The 22,630-nt window shown below is 35.0% G+C and overlaps 1 protein-coding gene across 9 annotated transcripts in view; it reads left to right on the top strand.

Annotated features, from left to right (window-relative positions):
- The window catches only part of LOC150108568 (peptidyl-glycine alpha-amidating monooxygenase B-like), a 521,418-nt gene that overhangs the window by 183,383 nt on the left and 315,405 nt on the right, over positions 1–22,630 (top strand). For all 9 annotated transcript variants that reach the window (XM_090390860.1, XM_090390858.1, XM_090390856.1 and 6 more), the window contains one exon: positions 9,806–9,972. In XM_090390860.1, coding sequence (XP_090246986.1) covers positions 9,806–9,972 — 167 coding nt within the window. The remainder of the gene's footprint in view (positions 1–9,805; positions 9,973–22,630) is intronic.

The following is a 22,630-nucleotide window of genomic DNA, read 5'->3' as shown; positions in this document are numbered from 1 at the left end:
TACCTTCTCAATAAAATGTGCACTGTTCTTAATGAATGGTGTTGTTTTTCCTATGTGTGGTAAAATCATGTTAGTGAGGTGTTTTGCAAAATGGTGAGATGCTTGTAGGAGGTATGTTGAGGATTTTCTTAAGTTCAAAACCATGTTTTTCTGAGGATCATTACAGTTTTTCATTATATCCCCCATCCAATATAGCAACCTTATACACATCTCTCTGCCTCCCCCTCCCACCAATCTCTCTCTCTCTTTGTTTGGTCACATTTTTCAGTACTCTTCAACAGCAAAATCCTGAGGATCTCTTTCACAATTGAAAAGGAAAACTTGACACTCTTATCACCCAGTTTCCCAATGGAGCCTTATCATTTATATCTACAAAAAACTTACCCACACTGGAAGGTACATCCATTATCTATCCATCCATTCCTGCAATATGGTGTCATCACAACCTTTGCAAATCATGCTAAAACCATTTGCTCTGATCACATCCTGGATACTTTTTAAGACAATGGCATTCCTCTTCACAAAACTCTTCATTAAACACCCCTCATACCCATTTCCCTATCCCCAAAAATCAAAATACAAAAAATACAAAAATTCCATTGCTATTCCCTATATCTAGGACACCTCAGTAAAAGTTTCACTTGTTCTAAAACACTATAACTTAAAGACCTCCTTTAAGTTCTCTAGTTAACCTCATCTGCTCACCAAAAGATTCTCTCCATCATCTAGACGAGTGGTCGGCAACCTTTTCAGGCTTGCAGGCCACATTCAACTTTTATTTTTAATAATTGGGCCGCAAGCGTTCAATTAAGTGAAAATAGTAAGTGAAAAAATATTTGAGTTATCAATTTTTATTATATCAGTCTTAAAAAACAAATATTTAAAGTACGAGATATGAAGCAAGCATGAAAATGAAACTCAATGAAAAATTATTATGATGTAAAAAAAAAAAGTAATATAGATTATGCATCACAATATGTGTGTCTCCCTGCTTTTTTTGGCAAGCATCGATAAAATTTTTGGATATTTTCTAATGAAAATGCGTTCTTTAATGTGCACCAAAATCTCGGTTGTCGTTGGATGAAGTCACCTTTATTAGTCCCACTCATGATGGCTCACAAGGTTGACTCGCACCAGGTTGCACGGCGATGTCAAGAAGTATAAGTATAAAATTATTTTTAATTTATTATTCATATTATAAAATGTATTATTTAAATAATTCAACATATGAGCCACATTACATAACTTTCCCTTAGTGTTACACGGTGATCAGCATTCCTTTTAAGCATCTGCTAATACTCTACAAATTATAGCGACTACAACCATGTTAGAAATAATTACTTTAATTTCCTGATATTTCGACCTTCATATCAAGGTCATCATCATCATCATCTGGAGTACACACACACACACACACACACACACACACACTTGGTCGTCGACTTACGACTGACTTCCATTCTGGCTGACAGGTCGCAAGACGATCTGGTCTTATGGCAGCCGTATATTTTTTAATAGTATTCTTTAACCTTTCTAATCTTTTTATCATCTTTATAATTTATTTTTATAATATTTTAAATTTATATTTATGTATATTGTACATAATGTGAAAAATAATACTGTACATACTGTACTGTAAACACAAAAATACAATCTAAAATTAATGTAAAAATTAATACAAATGAAATTTACAAAATCAATTTTTAATCTTTGCTTGTGCTGGGTTGTGGATCGTCAGGGTCATGTTCTTGGGTTGAGGTAGGAGATGTTCTTTTGATGAGAAACACTGAGCTTTGTTTGAATAGTTTTGTTTATTTTTTTCTTCATATATCTCACGATAACAATGCACAGCATCTTAAATGATATGTTCAAACTTTGTGAATCGTTCGACATTAGGGTCCATTGCTGGTACATTATGCAAAGCGAATCTTTTTTTAAAACGTTTAAACCATCCAGTACTAGCCTGAAAATCTTCTGCGTAATCGTCTCCAGCACATGATTTTAAACTCTGAAACAGGCTTCTAGCCTTTGCTTGCATTGTGCAAAGGCTCATGGGTGAATTTTTCTATTAAATGTACATAAACAACAATTATTTCTCCATTCCATTGATGGGTCTCTGTCGTTGTTTGGTTAAATTGTAGACTTCATAGGTGTGGAACCTTTCACAGCTTCCCAAATTCTTTCTTTGTCCTTAAGTATCGTCGATACCGTGGAATGTGATAACTTCAAGTCACGTGCTATCGTATTTACTTTCTTTCCGCCTTCATACTTCTGGATAACTTTCATTTTACACTCTAAATCAATAGTTTTCCTTGACTTCTTAGCTGGCATATCTGTAGATAAAGGTATTTTCCTTTTACTAGACATTTTATGGGTAGTATTTCAGTAGAATTTTAATTAATAAACCACACGCAACAGATGCTCAAAAGCGACTGAGTGTATATGTGAGAGATGGTTATCGTAGGTGGGTTATCGTACGATAACTATCGTATCCCATAGTTATCGTACGCGCAGCTGCCTGGTTTATTATTAATTTATTCATTAATTTATTATTTATTTTTTTGTGGTCGTAAGTCACATAGGTCGTAAGTCGACGACCAGGTGTGTGTGTGTGTGTGTGTGTGTGTGTGTGTGTGTGTGTGTGTATACACACACTGAGACAAGCTACGTTACATTTGAAACAGTATGCCAAAGAGACAATGATTTGAGCAACTGTTATCTACTGGACTGATCTCTGGTGAAAAAAAAAAACAACTACATCAAAGCTATATTCTATTTATAACATCATCATCATTATCATTATTACGGGACACCTCCAAGGAGTCCAAAGACTCATCAAGGGAGGGCACCTACTCAACAACTCTCCGTCTCCACTGCTCAATCCACCAACTACCCAACCACAGCGAACTGCAACTACCACCATCATCCACACCAATGCCATCTACTGCCCACCACCATCACTAGTATCTTCATAGCCTTTTGGCTGGAGAACAGATATCTAACCACTTGGCCAGCCAGGCTATTATCAGAGAACAAATTTATATAGATAGTTTTATTACAGCAAAAGTGGTGTCCTAATTTAACATGAGAGTTTTTATGTTAGAGTTAAGATCCTGGATTACTTGCAGTGCTATTTATAATTAATTCTTGGACGAAAAGGTTATGTGGATAGAATATATGCTTTCTATATTGTTAGGAATTTTAGATTTTTGTTATTTTCAGACCATCATTATTGTTAAGATTAGGGTGGTTGATAAGAATTCCACAGGCCTTCTTAAATTTATGTTCATACCACGTTTTAGTGTAGAGTATTCAGGGCATGATCAGAAAGGTCAGATTTACCATAATTATTAAATTTAATGTGCCGTTTATGTTTTTTTTTTTTTTTTTTTTTTTCAGATAGGAATTGTGTGTTCTGTTTCACCCATAGGGCAAATTACAGGCGCAATGAATACAGTATACTCCAGGGTGGGACAGCAGAAGAAGTGGATCCTTGAATGAGTCGAATAAGTTTTTTAATTTTGCAGGAGGTTTAAAGGTGGTATTAAGGTTGTATTTCAGTAGTATTCTGTTTATTTTATCTGATATCCCTTTATTGTATGGGATGGTTACAGTTTTATTGCAATCTAGTTTATTTCTGTTTTTAAGTGAGGTCTTGTAAAGAATTTTGTTGATAGTATTTTGGCTATAGCCATTTTTCAGGAAGGTATTGCTAATAACTTTTAATTCATCTTTAAGTGCTTGTTCACTGCAGCAGATCTTCAAAGCTCTGTCTTTTAATGTGTTAATGACACGCTAAATATAAGGAATATAAATTCTATAAATATAAGGAATATAAATATAAGGAAAATACACTAAATATAAAATTTTTCCACCTCTTTTATTCTACTATAATTGCCTTCTATACTCACCCATAATGCCCTAAAATATATATACCCCCTTTTTTGAGTAATAATAGCCAATGTATTTAATATAAGGGACACTCCTAAACAAAAACAGGCTATAATAGCCGTTATTATAATAATAGTGTTTAAGTGGGGTAGCATGGGAATTTCCCCAGAAACTATACCTAAAATATAAGGAAAACTTTTGCAGCATAAACAGCATGAGAAAATATTATTATTATTATTATTATTATTATTAAACAAGACCTCATGGAGTCAAAGACTCATCTAGGAGGTCCTTTTATCTCACACACATCTCATCATACCGGGTCTTAAACACATTCAAACTCCTTGCAGACACCACACTCTCAGGCAAGGCATTCCAATCATTCACAACTCTGCACGAAAAAAACCTGCCTCTCACTCCCCTACTCACACCCTCTTTATACAGTTTCCAGGGATGACCTCTGGTTCTCCCCTGATCTCCCACTATTCGCTGTAGAACTTCTCCACCATTGATCCTATAGCAACCCCTTACCAACTTGTAGGTCTCTATCATATCTCCCCTCTTCCTTCTCTCCACTAGTCTCTGCAAATTACATCTTTTCAATCTTTCCTCATACTCGACATTCCAGAGGTCAGAAACTACCTTAGTCAGTCGCCTTTGGACCCTTTCCAACATCTCTTCATCCTTCTGAAAACCAGGTGACCAAATCTGGGCACAATAGTCCATGTGTGGCCTAATCAAAGCCTTATACAATGGAACAAGAATCTCCCTACTTCTACACGTCAGTGTCCTCCTCATCATTCCCAGAAGTCTTTGTGTTGTCTTCACAATTTTGGTGATGTGACCCCTAAATTTTAGATCCTTATCCACTATCACTCCCAGATCTCTTATTTCCTCTACTTCCAACAATATATTCTTACCAAGCATAAATTCTGCATCCCATCTTTGTTTTCCAAATTTTAAAACCTTACATTTTGCAACATTGAACTCACATCCCCATTTGCTTGCCCAATCAATCAATTTATTCAAGTCTTCTTGCAAGGCCACAACATCTTCACTACTCTTTATGGTTCGTCCCAACTTTGCATCATCTGCAGACAACTGAATATCTCCATCCAAATCTTCGCCAATATCATTAATATACAAGTTAAATAGTAATGGCCCTAAAACAGATCCCTGAGGCACTCCACTAGTGACTTTCCTTTTCCTGGATATTGCACCCCCATACACAACTTGTTGATACCTATCAGATAGCCAGTCTCCAATCCAATGCACTAATCTAATATCCAACCCCATCTGCTCTAGTTTGACTGTCAACTTATCATGAGGCACTCTATCAAAAGCTTTTGCGAAATCCAAGTATATTACTGTGTATCCTTCTCCTCTGTCCAAGGAAGCAGTCACGTTATTGTAATAAGTAAGTAGATTACTAAAACACGACCTCCCTTTAGCAAATCCATGCTGTCCATCAAAGATTATACCATTGTTGTCAACCCAACTCTGGATTCTAGTTCTCACAAGCTTCTCCAACAACTTAACCACAACACCCGACACACAGATAGGCCTATAGTTTGATGCTTGAGTTCGATCACCTCCTTTATGAAGTGGCACAATCTTGCCCTCCTTCCACTCTTTAGGGACTTGACCAAGTGCAAGACTCGTATTAAAAAAATATGTCAAGGCAGGTGTCAACTCTCTGGCACATTCCTTCAGAATACGCGGTGATATATTATCAAGTCCCACAGCCTTATTTACATCTAGTTTACTCAACTCCCCAAACACCTCTTGCTCACTTACAGTCAGTCTCTCCTCCCCATCATCAACTGCTCTTAATCTCTCCATGAAGTCACATTCACAAGATTGAAAGATCTTTATGAACTGCTCATTAAGTATCTCCACCACACATTCTGCAACAGCTGTCTTTATACCATTTCCTCCAATCAATGTCATCCTTCCATAATCATTCTTTCTTTTGCTGGCTACGTATCGAAAGAACTCCCTAGGATTCTTTTTAGCTTCATTAGCTAACTGCTGTTCATACCTCTCTTTAGCTACTCTCACCAACCAAGTCACTCTCCTTGCCTGGTCTTTGTAGAACTCATGAAATTGGTTACTTCCACTTCTCTTATGCTGCCTCCACAATGCTCTTTTTCTCTGTATTGCATGCTTAATCTCTTTATTCATCCATCTCACACCTAACTTATTTAACCTTCTCACCCGTGGTATACATTTAGACATTGCATCCACTAAATATTTTTTGAAAATCCCCCAAGCTGCATTGATCTCTTTTCCAGCTAACTCCTCATTCCATGCTACACCTGCAAGCTGTCTCCTGAGCTCTTCATAATCACCCCCCTTGTAGTTCCACATATACCCTTTTTTCACAGGGGTCCTTGCACTGCTGGCAACCACCCAAGTAATCACCTCGTGGTCACTTTCACCAATTGGTGGATGATTTGATACCTCATTGATAATTACATCCTCCGATGAGATGACCAAATCCAAGACCCTTAATCCTCTTGTGCCCTCTGTTACATACTGTCTGAGGTAGTTATCCCTCAAAAACTCAAGAAACTCATTTTCTTTACTTCCAGTTGCTATCTCTTCATTCCAGTCTATATTGCCATAATTAAAATCACCCATAATGATCACCCTTTTCTTATTTGCTTGGCTTATTTGACTATACATTTCACTATCACCACCATCCACATTACCAGGTCTATAACAACATCCCACCAAGTATTTGATTCTATTCACCTCTATCTCACACCATACTGCCTCAAAACCACTGGCCCCATTTTCCCCTTGCATCTCTACCTTGTATGGACATAACTCTTTCTCTATCATCAATAGCACTCCCCCTCCCTTTTTACCCCTTCTATCCTCACGAAACACATCATACCTTTCCATCTCTATTCCTGTCAGGATGTCATCCTCATCTAACCATGTCTCACTTATTCCGACAATCTCTGGGTGCACAGACGCAATTAGTGCAACCATTTCATCCGCCTTGTTTCTTATACTTCTAGCATTGGTATACAAACACAACAACTCATTTCTGGATCTACAGCTAGTTCCACTGATACCACTCACTCGATGTGATCTCTCCATGCTGGACTGGGGCCATTTCCCTTTCTGCTTCTTCATTTTAGAACCCTTTGCAATTCCATCTGTTTCCTTTTGATCCCTGATCATCCCATTACTTTCCTGCCTACACATTCTCTCACCTCCTCTTGGAGCATCCACCTTTCTCACGCTGTGTATCCCTGTCCACCCTGAGCCTCCCCGTTTCCCTGCTCCTCTTGCACACTCATTCTCTCATTATCTATACTCATACCACTCACTTCCACATTCATTTCCACTCCTTCAATCTCTCCTGTCTTACTCTCCTGCTCTTCCACATCACTCCCCTCTTGATCTGATTCATTCTCTCTATTCACTTCTCTACCTTCCAGCAGCAGTCTCTCCAAGCGACTCACACCATAACCACTCAAATGCAGTCCATCGCTCCCATACAGCTCACTCCGTCCCTCAAACTCATTCCACACATTAACAAACTGTACTCCCATCTCCTCACACATTTCAGCCAGAATATCATTCATAATCCTTGCTCTCCGCCTCATTTCACCACAATCATACCTAGGCAACACACTGACCACCCTTCCTGTCACACTATTCTCCTTTATCTTTCCAAGCAGTCTCCTGACATTCGTTTTGACATGCTCTTTGTTCTCTCTCAAATCATTTGTTCCAATTAATACAATTAACTCTTTTGCTCGTTCCCGCCTCATGTTCAATGCCTCAATCACTCTACTCATTTTACCGCCTGGAAAACATACCTTGTGCATTTTATCCTCTAGCACACCTTTAATAATGGAGTCACCATACAATGCCACTCGCTCATCTTTTGTTAACTCTTTCATGCCATCATGATTTATTTTAATAGTTTTGACCTGCATTCTCTTAATTTCATTCCGCATCCATTTCATTTCTTGCTTCATCCAATCCAATTCACCTTCTGAACCTCGCGACACATTCACTCTATCATTAAATCTTTCTAACTTTCTAACTCTCGACCCTCTCTTCTCACTTTCCCTCTCATTCATCCTTCTTTGTTTCCGTACTTTCGGTCCAACATACGTCCAACTTTCACTGTCATTCTTCTCACTTTCACTCTCACATATCTTTCTTTGTTTCCGTACTTTCGGACTAACAAGCGTCCAACTTTCGCTATCATTCTTCTCACTTTTACTGTCATTCATCTTTCTTTGGTTCAGTACTTTCGTTCCAACATGCGTCCAACTTTCGCCATCAGTCATTCTTTTTTCGCTATCATTCATTCTTTCGATTTTTTTTACTTGCGGTTTCTGCACCACGCCATTTCTACTTTCATTCGTTCTCTCAATTTCGTTTCTTTCCGCCTCACTTTCGTCCCTTTTAACATCCGTTACGGTTGTCAAATCGCTCTTTTTCTTTTTTCCTGATTTTTTAACATTTTTTCGCCTGTCTTTCTCGCCATTCTCTTTCAAACGTGCACTCACGACACAATCGGTACTAGCACTTTCTGTCATCAACTTCATATTCGCATTCATCAATTCCTCGTTCAGGTCACATTTCGCACACACCCTTCTTCCATCCACACTAAACATCCACAAATCATTTATGTAATCGAAGGAATACATATAACAGACCTCACACTTAACGAACCTACTGAAATCCAAATTAAAATCATGGAATGACAATGCAGCCGCCATTTTTTTTCTCTGCAGGTTACTAGGTCTAATATTAACGTTTTCGTATTTAGTTTAAGCAAGAAAAAAACCCCACACTAATAATATCGGTAGCGTACAACGTTTACAGCCGCTCTTACTTAAACAATTACGCATATATACTTAATTATTCCTAGTAAAACTTATCTGAATCAGGAGCTCTTCAAAGCACGTTCGTAGCGCTTGACCCACTAGCGCCCCCTCCAAATAGATAGAAAAAAAAAAAACCCATTTAATTTGTCATTTGAACCTCTGTTATAAAATCATCGAGAACTTACTGAAGAATGGCTTCTTTCTTCTCTTCATAAATCTCTTGATAATAGGCTAAATCATCATCATCTATTTCTCTTTGGACTTTACACAACGAGGCTTCATCTTCATACCATTCCTAAAGAAATCTCATCGAATATGAGATTTCAATAGGAATGACATCTCATTTGCATGTTTCAAGATGGCTTCAGGAGACACTTTTTTTAGTTATTATTGTCAACTTTAATTAAAGAGGACAGTCCTTTCACACTTTCCTTTATACTGGCATCACCCTCCATAATTGTATTCACTGTTGATGGTGTGAGACCATGATCATGTTCTGTGCCCATTAAGCTTTGTCCACCTTCATGTTTCTTTATAATTTTCATTTTCATCTCTAAATCACATTATTATTATTATTGTTTTAGACTTCCAGGGAGTCGATGACTCATTGAGGGAATTTTGGCGCATTTCCACATGGGTTCACTTTTGGTGCATTTTTATTTCTTTTCCAGTCATCGTTATATTCTACCACAGCACACGAATGCCAAAAATTATTGATGTGTATAAATACAAATACACAGCATATCCATTTTCAATAGTACACAATTAAAACTTTGTAGGGGTTGCATGTATAGCATGGGTGTCTGAATTGCAGAAGATTACTGTAAAGTGATTAACATAGGATAGATGCATTAAGTAAAATTTTTAAAACTGGAACTTTTTTCCATAGCCCATTTCAGAATAATTTGTGTAAGTCCCATATTTACATAAAGTGAATTTATGTAGGTTGGGGTCTGCCTGTTTTTTCAAAAGATTTATTACTACCAATTGTATATATAATCTTGTTGAATATTTTATTTTTAAATGTCAAATTTGTTTTCTTCCCTCTGCAGAATTCCATGTTGATGTGAATTGTGTGTTTCGTGGAAATCAGCCACTCTATGTTTTTGCATATCGAGTACATGCTCATAAATTAGGAGTGGTTATTACAGGTTATAAATATGATCCACAGAAAAACAGATGGACTCTGTTAGCAAAAGGCAATCCATTATGGCCCCAGGTAAGATTTATGGATACAACACTGTTATGTGTTATTGAATAATAAATATTAGACATAAAGATTAGATGACACAGTAGAGCAATTTACATTGAAATATTGGTTAAGCTTTTTAGGTTTGCCATTTTTCTCTGTGCTAATTTAAGATTGCATTGTTCGACATTTATAGTTCACTGAGTTTATATCAGAACTCTTTGGTAAATTCTAAATTTCTGCATTATATAGAAATATCAGATTTCTGGATTTGATATTGTAATACGGTTTGTTTTATATGTTTTGATACATAGATCATATAAAAACCCAAACTGCCTAATCTACATTAACACATTCATACCGATAAGTGGCCAATTGTCTTGTCACTTGTGGAATGGGAAATGAGAAATTGTCTCACTCTTTCTGGATATTGAGTGGGCACATCACCAGTCTGCATATCCTTTCTGTTTACTCCGAAACTGTATAGCATGGAAAGAATTTGTTGGTATCAGAATGCATAATTAACTAATAATTAAGGGAATTTCTCCATTTATTAAATTATCAAGAGGGGGGGGGGATGAATTATATGTGAATCACTGATCACTAAACTTGGACACCAAAATCAAGTGTGCATAAGTTTTGAGTTGAAGGTGGAAAAGAAAAGTTATAGAAATTCAATACAGAAAAAATAATTCTATAATGCAAGCCTATAAATTACAATTATATTTACACGAATTACTTATAAATTACAATTACATGCAAGCCTGTAATATGTTGCTGTAATAAACTGTTGATATGAATGACTTCTGAATTTATTATTATCTTAATTGAACAGAAAATGTATAGGGAGGGCATTCTTCATTTGTAGTTTAGTAGACAGCAGGAAACAGCAAATTTCTTCTAAGGATGGCATAAATTGTATGCATTTGCAAAGGATGTCTCAAATCCTTCTGACATGTCACAAATCCATGATATCACAAATCCAGGAAATCCTTGGTGATTCTTTTATCTTGTTTTTGAAAATCGTGTTTACTAAAAAGTTGAAATTATAGAACTTCAAGCAAGAGATGTGTTTTGGAATGTGACTTAAAAAAATTTTTTTAAAGAATTTTTAATTTTCTTTGGTAAATGAACAAAATAAATTTCTCTGTAAAATGTAATGAAGTAATAGTGCAAAACAACAGTGATTATGTTGTTTTTATGTAGAATACAGGTAATCCTCGTATAATGCGTTTTGATATAACGCCTTCTACAAATTGTAGTAACCCTTGTTCAATGTGGTACTTATACAACACGGTCTACAAATTGTAGTAACCCTTTATCTTTTCATATGTTTTTCACCACGCGACTTAAAAATCAAATTTTATCTTCCTTAAATTTGTGTCTGCCTGTATCTCGCATGTAGTTATAAGTAGCAAATTTGTATTAGGGGAAATATCCTTTAGCACGCATGTATGTCAATTGTTTACCGTATAAAGTATTTATTGTTGAAAATTGTCTTCGTTTTCTGAAAAAGGAAAGTGCATTAAAAATCATAAGTGTGTTAATCTCAAGCTGAGCACTTTATTTTCTAGTGAGTTACATACAATATGTAATGCTCTTTTTTGTGTAAAAAAATTATTTTTATAATAATGTCCACAAACTGCAATGAAAGGGAAAAAACCAACATTACAAAGAAAATTAATTTCTCTTAAAGAAAAAAATTAAAATCTTGGAAAAATTGGAAAAGTTGAAAAATGGAGAAAAACCAGGAGTTGTTGCAAAGACTTTGAATTTAAATGAATCTACAATTTGAACAATCAAACAAAATGAGCATTAAAACTGAGAAAGTGTTTATTGTTGGGTCAACGATAAATGCAAAGCACGTTGCTTGTGTATGCCGATAGTCTAATGGAAAAAATGGAGAAATCTCTAATGATTTGGAAAGATTGCACCTCAAAAGAAAATTCCTATGGATGGAAATCTTATTAAACAAAAAACTCTCAAAGTTTATAAGCATTTATAGTGCAGATCAGGTGTTCAATGCAGATGAATCTGGGTTATATTGGAAAAAAATGCAAAAACGCACCTATATTTCGAAAAATGGAAGATCAGCTCCTGGATTCAAAGATGAAATTACTCTGTAATGCATCAGGTGGTTACATAACAAAACCAATGTTTATTAACTGATCCTCAAATCCTTGTGCTATGCAAGATTAAAATATGCACTTTATTTTATTTTGCCTATAACATTTAATTTATGCATTATGTGCAATGAAGTTTACATACAATTTGTAATTTTTATACTTTTATACTATGTATTTGTTTCATAGTTTATGTTTTCTTAACTTACATGAATTACTTGAATTAAATAAAAATATATTTTTGTTGGATATGTCATTGTTGTTTATGTAGTTAAAAAAAAAAAAAGATTTTGGAACATAACCCTACTTTTTCTATGTGATCTGAGTCTTGCACAATGCGATTTATATAACGCGGCATTTCTGCAGAACCTAACATCCACGTTATATGAGAGTTACCTGTATTTCTTGCATTTCTCATGGCTCTATTATAGACTTTATGCATGATCTGTATTTTAAAATCTGCTGAGGAGAAACTTTATTTAATGGTAAAGGGATCTGATTATGTTTAAAAAAAGTAATGAAATAAGAAATAGTCATTCTAATTGTGTTGTTTTTGCATGTAATGTTTTATTTGAATTTCAGTAGCTATATATTGAAAGGGGGGAGAATAAGAATAGAACATATAGCTCTCAGTTTAAGACTGACATTCAACAGCTTATTTAAAAAATAAAAACACTCTGTTTTCTCTTACTATGTTGAACATCGTTCTAATTATAAAACTGCGATCTTGCTTTACATATATATTTTCACTCTGCAGAAAAACCAGCTGAGTTCCAATTATAAATAATAGTGTAAATTAAATCCTATTCCCATTTTTATTTACTTGGTATACTTGAAATATAACATTACGTTTGTGTTTGTTTTCTATGAAAGTACAATATTGATAGTACAAAGTTATAGTAGTAAATGATAGTACAAAATTATAATAGCAAAAAAATTACAGGCATTTTGAAAATCTTACTGAATTTGCAAAAATGAGCCTGCCTGTTGCAGAAATTTCGGTCAAATGACTCCCCCCCCCCAATCCCCCTGTTGTGCATATACTCTGTTGCAAAGTATGAACCTGTTAAGCTTGAAATGATGATACTTAAGTGATGTAATACTGCAGCAGAAGCAGAAAATACATCCATTTAATGTCTGGACCAACTGGATTCTGCATAGTGGGACAAGTTGCCTGGGTGTAGTATATGTACTATTGGGTATAGTATAGCACTATATATATATATATATATATATATATATCAGGGGCAAATATTCTGGGTGTGCGGTGCTCATCCATGAAATATCAGTATCACCGATATTATATTTTTGCATTTATTCCCATTAAAGATTCCCCTAATTGTTTGCAGACTTCATGTGATTCCTAAAATTAAACACAATATACTAATGCTTCATTGCCCTCTTCACAAGGATAATGAAGCCTTAGTGCTTCATGAATAGGGCACTTTTCAACGGTAAATATTGCGTCACATTTGTGTTAATAGCCCGGGTGTGCTTTCAAAATGCATACACCTTTGAGCTCTTCGAAAAGAGAGTGCAGCAGATCAAATTCTTAGCATTCTAGTATTTTTAAACCTCTCAGAAGGCGAAGCTGGGTGAGCTCACCCAGCACCTAGTGGCTGTGATCGGTTATCGTGTCAACCAATCCAATTGAAAGTTGTCACTTGTCATGAGTTTAGCACTTTCTGTATCCAACGGCTGTATTACAAACAGCTGTTACACTTGTTTTCTGGAACTGAAAATTTGAAAGTAGATGTTAGGAGAAAAAAACTAGATGTTTCTCTTACTTGTGCAGTATAGCATCTGTTGAAGTTGCAAAATTTTGTAACGGTATAGAGACATTTTTATTCTAGTCTTCAGAAACAACAGACAGTAAAAAATATCTATTCCTGAACAGAAATGAATATTACAGAATATTCTGTGTATTATAAGATGTTGTTGATCTATAAAAAAATACCAGCATACGTGAGATTGATAAGATAGACCAACCGTTGATACTAAAAAAAAACAAAAAAACTAATGAATGTTGGATTCCCGAAAGTGTGGATAATTCCGATAATGATCGGATGTTATGTACACTGAATCTCAGTAAACAAAAGAAAATTCTTGGAAAACAGAGTGAAATATACACAAATCAGAGAAATGCACATAACATGGGCAACAAATTTTTCGAAATGATTTGCTACTCCATCAAGCCATATTTATTCCTTCCATACTCTTCATCTCCTAGTGAGTTTTTTTTTTAATTATGCCATCATAAATTCACTTATTCATGTTTAGACTTCATAGGATCGTGTTATTCTCTCTACCCAGCAACTTATAGGACACAAATGTTAATTCACAAATGCTAATTATTATTAATAATTCGTTTACCATTAATGAAAGTATTGCTACTCACACTTATTCTTTCCTTTGATTTCCTATTCTCACATGTCTTATAAATGATGGTTCACATATTTTCATCTTTGAGTATTTCAAATATACCAACCAAATATAGCATTCTCCTTCATTGTTGTTTTCTAATAAATCCAAAAACAATTAGATTGTTTCCCAACTCTACGCAGAAGTATTCAAAGTTATCCTTTAATTAATTGCATTAGACCAAGTAAGATGAGCACTGATCCTCTATGCACTCTCAAAACTTTCGTACATTGATAACAAGGCAATTATATGGTCATGTGTATCCGAAATGGTTCACTCCCCCGGGATCAAGTAAAAAAATTCCATAGACTATAATCGTAAAAGTGATTAAGATATGTAACTTTATACCCTCGACCATGGGACACTTTTTCTGTCTTAAAATTTTATTATGGGTTGGCCTGTTTCGGCCCACCAGAGGGTAGCCATAGAACATGTGTTTTATAGCAATAAAGCACATGTTTTTGGTTCATCTTTTAATGATTTTTGAAAAATAACTGTTGTGAACAGCGACCAGTTCGTTTTCCCTCCGTGTCTAGTGAGTCACTAAGTGAAGTGTGAATTGTAAATTTATAGTGAAACAAATTTAAACAGAAAGATATATTTTTAAAAGGTAAGTGTATGTAATTTAATATTATTTGACTTGTTAGTTTTATGATTTTGTTTGCTTTTAAACTGAAATAATTCAATTTAGAATTTTGGAATTAATTAATCAGCTGATTTTTAATAAAATATGCCGGTCAATTTTTTTATATATGAAATTGTGCGAAAAACTGTATTAATTCCGAATATTTTTTTTTCCAAGAATTAAAGATCATTATAATCGATGTAAAATGAAAATAATATATTTATAGTTTACATCAACAAATAATTACATAAAAAAATGCCAAAAGACGTTTAGTCATGTAATTATTTAATTAACTCAATAATAATAAAAATCATTGATGTAATATCAAATAAAATCATTGATACTTGCATGTGATTTTAATGCTACACAATTACATTTGCATTATTACAAGCTTTGCATCAATAGTTTTTTCCCTTCCAGATTCATCTATATTTGTCATGTCTCCGGTTATCAAATCTTATATCTTCTGAGGCTCCTAATAGCTGTATCAATATCTAAATCCTGGTCTTTGTCTGAGTATTTACCTTGCCATCATTGCATCAAATATATGATTTGATAAGCTTTTATTTTAGTGACCATATCACTTTAATTAGCTCTCTTCACACATTCTTCCCAAATTTTTCTCACAATTCTGGTATGTGCAATCTCTAGTCTTTAATCAACTGTTGCATTTCCAATCAAACTCAATAAAAGATCCTTTCTAAAAATTCCATTATAATTATTATCAGACCTCCATGAATTCAAACTCACCTTAGAAAGTTCCATCACACATAAAGCTCATCAAACTGTACCTTAAACTCACTTATTGTCTCAGTACTCACCACACTTCGAGCAGTACATTCCAATCACTTCTCACTCTCTATGCAGAATTACTCAACCTGCTCATACTCTCTTTATATAGCTTCCTGGGATTGCCTTTGATCCTCTCTTTCTCACCTCCTTCCCCATTTCATGAAAACCTTTATCACATTAATCTGGTAAAATCTTACCACATTATATGTCATAGCCTTCTCTTCCTGTCCACTAGACTCTGCAAATTGTGTTTTCTTAGTACACTAAACATTCCGGAGACCATCACCTTGGAAAGTGTCAAGAGTTGTCTCTGGACACTTTCCTATATTTCCTATATACCTTCATCCTTTTTAAATCCAATTGACAAAATATGTGCACATTAATCCATATGTAATCTGATCAAGAAATATAAGAGAACCGTATTTGTAGGAAGTTTTTCACGTGGTTATAATTTAAATTAAACTTGCTAAGAAATTATATTATTGTTTAATCCTTTATCCAGGCATAAGCAAACACAGTTTGTGTGTGAAGTATTTATGATATACATGAAGCGTAGCATAGCAAAAAGGAGATATGCTTTGCTTTATGGGATACTAAGTCAATTGATATGAAGTCATTAGCCACTATATACAAGTAACCTATTCATGAAATTCACACACAAACTTTGTTTACTTACAATAAATTAAAGATGTCAAGAAATTATATTCTTGGTTTAATTCTTTATCCAAGTGTAAGCAAACAAAGTTTGTGCGTGAAGTGTCTTCACAACTGGGCTACTTGTATATGGAGACTAATGACTTCACATCAGTTGTCTTAGTATCCCACAATGCAAAGCACACACCTTTTCAGATGCGTATAGTGCTCTGCATTATGGGAAGGGCCACTACATAGACCAGTTTCGACCTTTATTGAGATCTCATCAATGGGGCCAAACCCAGAAGAGGTACTAACATTGAAGTAATGCAGAATTTATATATTTTCCATATGTTTCTTTACATATATTTGTTTCCTTACATATGGATAAGGGATTAAACAAAAATATTATTCTACCTAGGTATCTCTTTTGGGTCTGGCTCTGACTGATGATACCTAGCAATTTCTGCAAGCTGAGTACTTTTTTTTCTGTTTTTTGATAATTAATTTTATATGTGCTTCTTCTACTTGTATATAGAAGCTAATGACTTCACATCAATTGTCTTAGTATCCCATAATGCTTTGCATTATGGGATACTAAGACACTAAGATACATTTTACACCCTTTCAGATTGTAAAATGCTATGCATTGTGGAAGAGCCACTACTCAGGCTTGTTTTGACCTTTATTGAGGTCTCATCAGTGGGAGCCAGACTCAGAAGAGATACCAAACTTGAATTAATGCAGAAGTCATATATTTTTCATATACAAGTAGTGAAAAGGTGTATCACCTTATTATTAAAATACTCTGGATCAGAGTATTTATTTCCTTACATATGGATAAGGAATTAATCAAGAATATTATTCAACCGTGGTATTTCTTCTTCTGGGTCTGGTTCCCACTGATGACACCTAGGAATTTCAGGAAGATATGTACTTTGTTTGTTTGTTTTCCTTTTTATATATATATGTTGATATTTTAATTTTATTTTTGCTAGTGCCAGTTGTGGTTTTTATTCCATGTTAGCATATGATTATTGCTTGTTGATTATTGATTATTGCTGGTAATGCAATTAATATCTGCATTATTGGATTACTTTTGACCATATCACAGCTGCCATAATTTTATGGTAGTTCAGCACTACAGCATTTGCTGGTGGTGTACAATTGTATCACAGGATTATTTAATTTTCAGTCATACAACTGAAAGATTTCTCTTATAAGTAAACACAGAATTTTTAGTGTTTTTTCTTGAGATAATGGTACCAATTTCTCCAAGGGTGTGAACTCTGGAAATTGAAATTCCAGGATGTAAAGAGACGAGACAAGTGACTAAGGTTTTAAAAGCGATAATACAGACTAACAAGATGTATTCTTTTGCACCGTACAGCAAAAGGAAAATTTTATTTATACTTAGAGATGTGGAAACCAGGGATAAATAATTACAAGGTTTCATATTGCAAAGTAGCACAGTAATTTCTGTAATGGTAGCAGGTCAGTTTAGAATAGTAAAGATCAAGAGATTTCCAATGGAATATATAGAAAACAGTAATGAAATCCTTATCCAGACACTCTCTCTAAATGGGGTAGAATCAGTAACATATGAAAGGGTATCTCAAGCTAAAATCCCACCTGTTTTTCTTTTCTGGTGAGGTCACCTTCACAATGGACATGAAGCTGCCCATACCAGATTTTATCGATATTGGTACAGCATGAGTTTTATGGTGAACCATCCCAGAGTGCAGAGGAAGTTCCTGGGTTGTGGTTTATACAATCACTTGGATAGCAACTACCCCAGGGCTAAATGTTTTAAATATATAGAGATCTTACATATTGCTAATCAGCATCTACCCTGCCAGGAAATGTGAAGTTCTGAACGTCATATTATTATCTAAGTCCGCGTGGTTAGCCTAGTGGCTTTGCGCTTCGCAACTATATGCCTGGGGAAGGAGTCCTAGGTTCGATTCCCGTCGCCGACGTGAGGAGCTAAAGGATCTTCCTCAGCCATAGCCAAGATAGTCGGTCTTGGGCATGGACAGCAGGGTTTTTTCCGCCAGTTTATCTGGGGTTTTTCATCCCGCAAGCAGGCAAACCGGCCCCGTGAACACAGGGATACAGCCAGGAATACTTAGAGGCATAGGGGTGACCATCTTATCCTCGTACTTCGGTTACAAAAAATCCAAGCATGCTTGGAAGGTTGTGGGCCTTAAAAGGCCTGTTAAAACCATAGGGATATTACTATCTGGTCTTTTTAGAACTTTTACTGAAGGAGTGGGAGGACCACTAGTGCCAATTAGAACAGCATGTACGTCAGAGAGGAATAAGGAAGAGTTCACAGATCTTTCAGTTCAGTCTAGTAAAGTGAGTGCTTTCAAACAAACTATACTTGATAAAATCACAAAAAAGCACACAACAATATCAGCTAGAAATTGACCCGAAAATCCCAGAACATATAGGAGCCACTTTCCCTGTTAAATATGGATGGAACAACATAACATTAGTTAATGTTGTTAAATCCACTATAACCACTGAATAAAAAGTTTTAAGCCCAAATTCAAACAAATGAAACTGTTATACAAGGAGAAATCAGAAGAGAGGAAACAGAAAAGCAAGTAAAATATCCAAAAGAAACTCAGATAAGATCATCAAAAAAAAAAAAAATGATGAATTAATCAAAAAAAACTGAGGATAAATAGAAAAAAACTAAAGGCAAATTTAAACAAAAGGAACAAAATCTAAAAGGAGAAGAAATAATAAAAAATGTAAGGGTTTAGAAGAGTGTTGATCTGTCAAGTGAAGACTCCTCAGGCTTAGAATAGTTATTGACTATGAGGAACCATATCATGATTCCTCATATAAAGGGAAAGAGAGGGATTCAATTAAAGAAAAATAATAAAATTCCCTGATGCAAAATTTTCTCAGAATGATTACAGTCTACAAAAATAAAATAACTAGCTTCCAAATAAGAAACTGAAATAATGGCAAGCAACTGTAAAAAACTAGCAAAGAATTTACAAGAAGCAATCTATACAATTGCTCTTTCACAGATTGAAGACCTCATCAAGTTCGTCCAAAATCTGGAAGTCAGACTTACCAATTACACTTCATGAATCATATGTTCTCCCTTCTGCATTGTCTCATTAAATGTATTAAGACTGCAAAGACCAGTTAAAAGAAGAAGCTGTATGGAAACTTATGCTACACCATAATATCAGATTTGTATTTTTCCAAGAATCATATTTCTGCAGATATAAAAAGTTTAACAGATAAATACCCACTTCTTTCTTATTGAAGCTTTGGAAAGTTTAACAGGGCTGGACATCCCCCCCATGTCATTTCTTGTATCCAAAGGGATAGAAGAAATTAAAACAAACTGAAAATACTGTTGATGTGTAATAAGGTTTATAAATGTTTATGCTTCATCTAATGGCATATCCAGTGAATAAAACACTCATGCAGGTGTACACACCCACTACAAATGCAAGGGAAGAAAATATACAAAAATTTTACAGTAGATTGCATGTAATCAGATAACTTCATGACAACCAAAAACTTCCAGTGAAATGGTCTTCAGAGAAAGGGGGCGTTGCATGTTGCCACCCTATCTTTTTAAAATTTATAGTAAGTATGTTAGGTCAAGAACCAGCAAGGTGATTGGAAGCAGAAAAATAAATAAGTTAAGATATACATATCATCTTAATTGATCAATTCTTTTGTTTAGGGAAAGCAAAAGTTGGACTGAATGGCTTCTGGCAGTTTGGATGAATCTATGATTGAGAGAGATAAAATGGACTTTGTTGAAAGTTATAATTTACTAAGCTGTTTTCCAGCCCCACTACAAATATGATTGCAGTAGGGTTGAAAAAGGAATGTTAAAAGTGACAAAAATTATAAAAGATAGATATGTTAGTATGTTATTAAAGAATGGCCATGAAAGTTAAAATAGTTAAAGCAAGAGTCTATCCTGTGGTAAATCGATATGTTGATGAAAGCTGAATCATTAAGATGAAATACAGAAATCAAGATGAATTATGAATTTGAATTTCATGATTAAGATGAAATACAGAAACCAGTTTGATTCATTTGAATTATGAATGTGGAGGAGACTATTAAGAATATCATGAACCACCCCAAGAATGAATAATAAGGTTTAGAGAATATAAAAAGACAGTGCTTCTGATTGCTAAATAGAAGTTGATGTATTCTTGACATATTATACAGGCAGATAAATCATTGAACAAAACAGTTATTTTGGGGAAGGTTCAGTGCATGAGAGAGAGAGAAGAAGATGGGGGGAAGAGAGTGAGTGAGATAAAGAGCATTTGTCACAAGGTCACCAAAAGTTGGAAATGACTAGATGACATATAAACACAACACTGTGCTTTTTAATGGTGCTTGTGTTATTATAAATTTAATTAGACACATATTATTCACAAGATTAATTTGTGCAATCATATTTGCAGTAATAAAAATTATTTATTCTTGTGAATACATATGTCTAATCTAATTGACATAGATCTTTGTGTACTCTAAGTGCAATAGATTGTCATGAACAACATGGAACCATCGAATGTTATTGCTCATCTTTTTCACTTTGATACTTCCGTACTTGCACAATGTATCTTGTTACATTGCATGAGATCAGATGAAAAACCGAAGAGTTATTTCTTCTTCCTGACTAATTGGAAACAAAACAGTATCTAACTAATACATTAATATGCAATAAAAGGTGTTAAGGTTTGGTGGCTCTTAAAAATACTTGTAATATGCATTTCTGTGTAATTATTTACTTTTAAGTAATAACATTATTATTATTATTATTATTATTATTACGGGTATCTCCATGGAGTCAGTAGACTCATCGCGGGAGACCCAAACTAGCAAAACAATATCTGTCATATCTCTTCTTGAATTCATTTACAGATGAAGAGCTCACAACAAAGTCAGGCAATGAATTCCACTCATTCACCACCCTCCAGGCAAAAAACCTTGTTCTGACACCTTTGTTAACCACACTCTTCTTTAATTTCCAGAGATGACCTCTTGTTCTTCCATCACTATCACACAGCTGAAACATTTCCCCTGCATCAATCCTATAAAAACCTTTTAGTAATTTGAATGTTTCTATCATATCCCCTCTTCTTCGCCTATCAACCAATCTCTGCAATCCACAAGCTCTCAATCTTTCAATGTAGGGAGCATTTTTTATATCACTCACCAACTTGGTCACTCTTCTCTGAACCCTCTCCACAGCCTCCTCATCTCCAAGGAATCCAGGTGACCAGACCTGAGCACAGTAATCCAAATGTGGAAGTATCAATGCTTTATAAAAGGGAATAATAACCTCTTTATCTCTGGATGTCAGTGTGTTCCTCAACAACCAAGTAATCCTATGTGCAATCTTGGACACCTTAGCAATGTGTCCTCTGAACTTCATCTCCTTATCTACCAATACCCCTAAGTCCCTAGCCTCATCAATCTCTTGGAGTACCTTTCCATCTATGTAGTACACAGCTGGTAATCTTTTAATCCCAAAATGCAAGACTTTACACTTTTCCACATTGAACTGACATCCATTTTCTTTTGCCCATTTTACCAGCTTATTTAAATCCTCCTGTAAACTTTCAACATCAGCTTGATTTTTTATTGCACTACACAACTTTGCATCATCAGCAAACAACTGAATATCTCCCTTTAAGCCGTTTCCTATATCATTTATATACAAATTAAACAACATTGGCCCAAGCACAGAGCCCTGAGGCACACCACTGGTCACCTGCCTCATTCTGGACTCGGCTCCTCCATACACCACCTTATGGTATCTCTCCCTGAGCCATTCTCTTATCCATATCACCAATTTAATATCCATTCCCATCTGCTCCAATTTGCGTAACAGTGTTCTATGGGGTATCCTGTCAAAAGCCTTAGCAAAATCCAGAAGTACCACTGTGTAGCCAGTTCCTTTGTCCAACTCTGATGTTATTCTGTTATGGATAGTTAATAGATTGCTAAGGCAGGATCTACCTTTAACAAAACCATGTTGGCCTCTATAGAGTATCATATCCTGATCCACCCATTCTTGAATTTTGTCTTT

The sequence above is a fragment of the Typopeltis vanoorti genome, chromosome 3, assembly GCF_054136105.1.
Source record: "Typopeltis vanoorti isolate ZY-2024b chromosome 3, IOZ_Tvanoo_1.0, whole genome shotgun sequence".
Taxonomy (NCBI): domain Eukaryota; kingdom Metazoa; phylum Arthropoda; class Arachnida; order Uropygi; family Thelyphonidae; genus Typopeltis; species Typopeltis vanoorti.
Note: the sequence above shows the minus strand (reverse complement) of the source record. Positions and strands in the feature narration are given on the sequence as shown.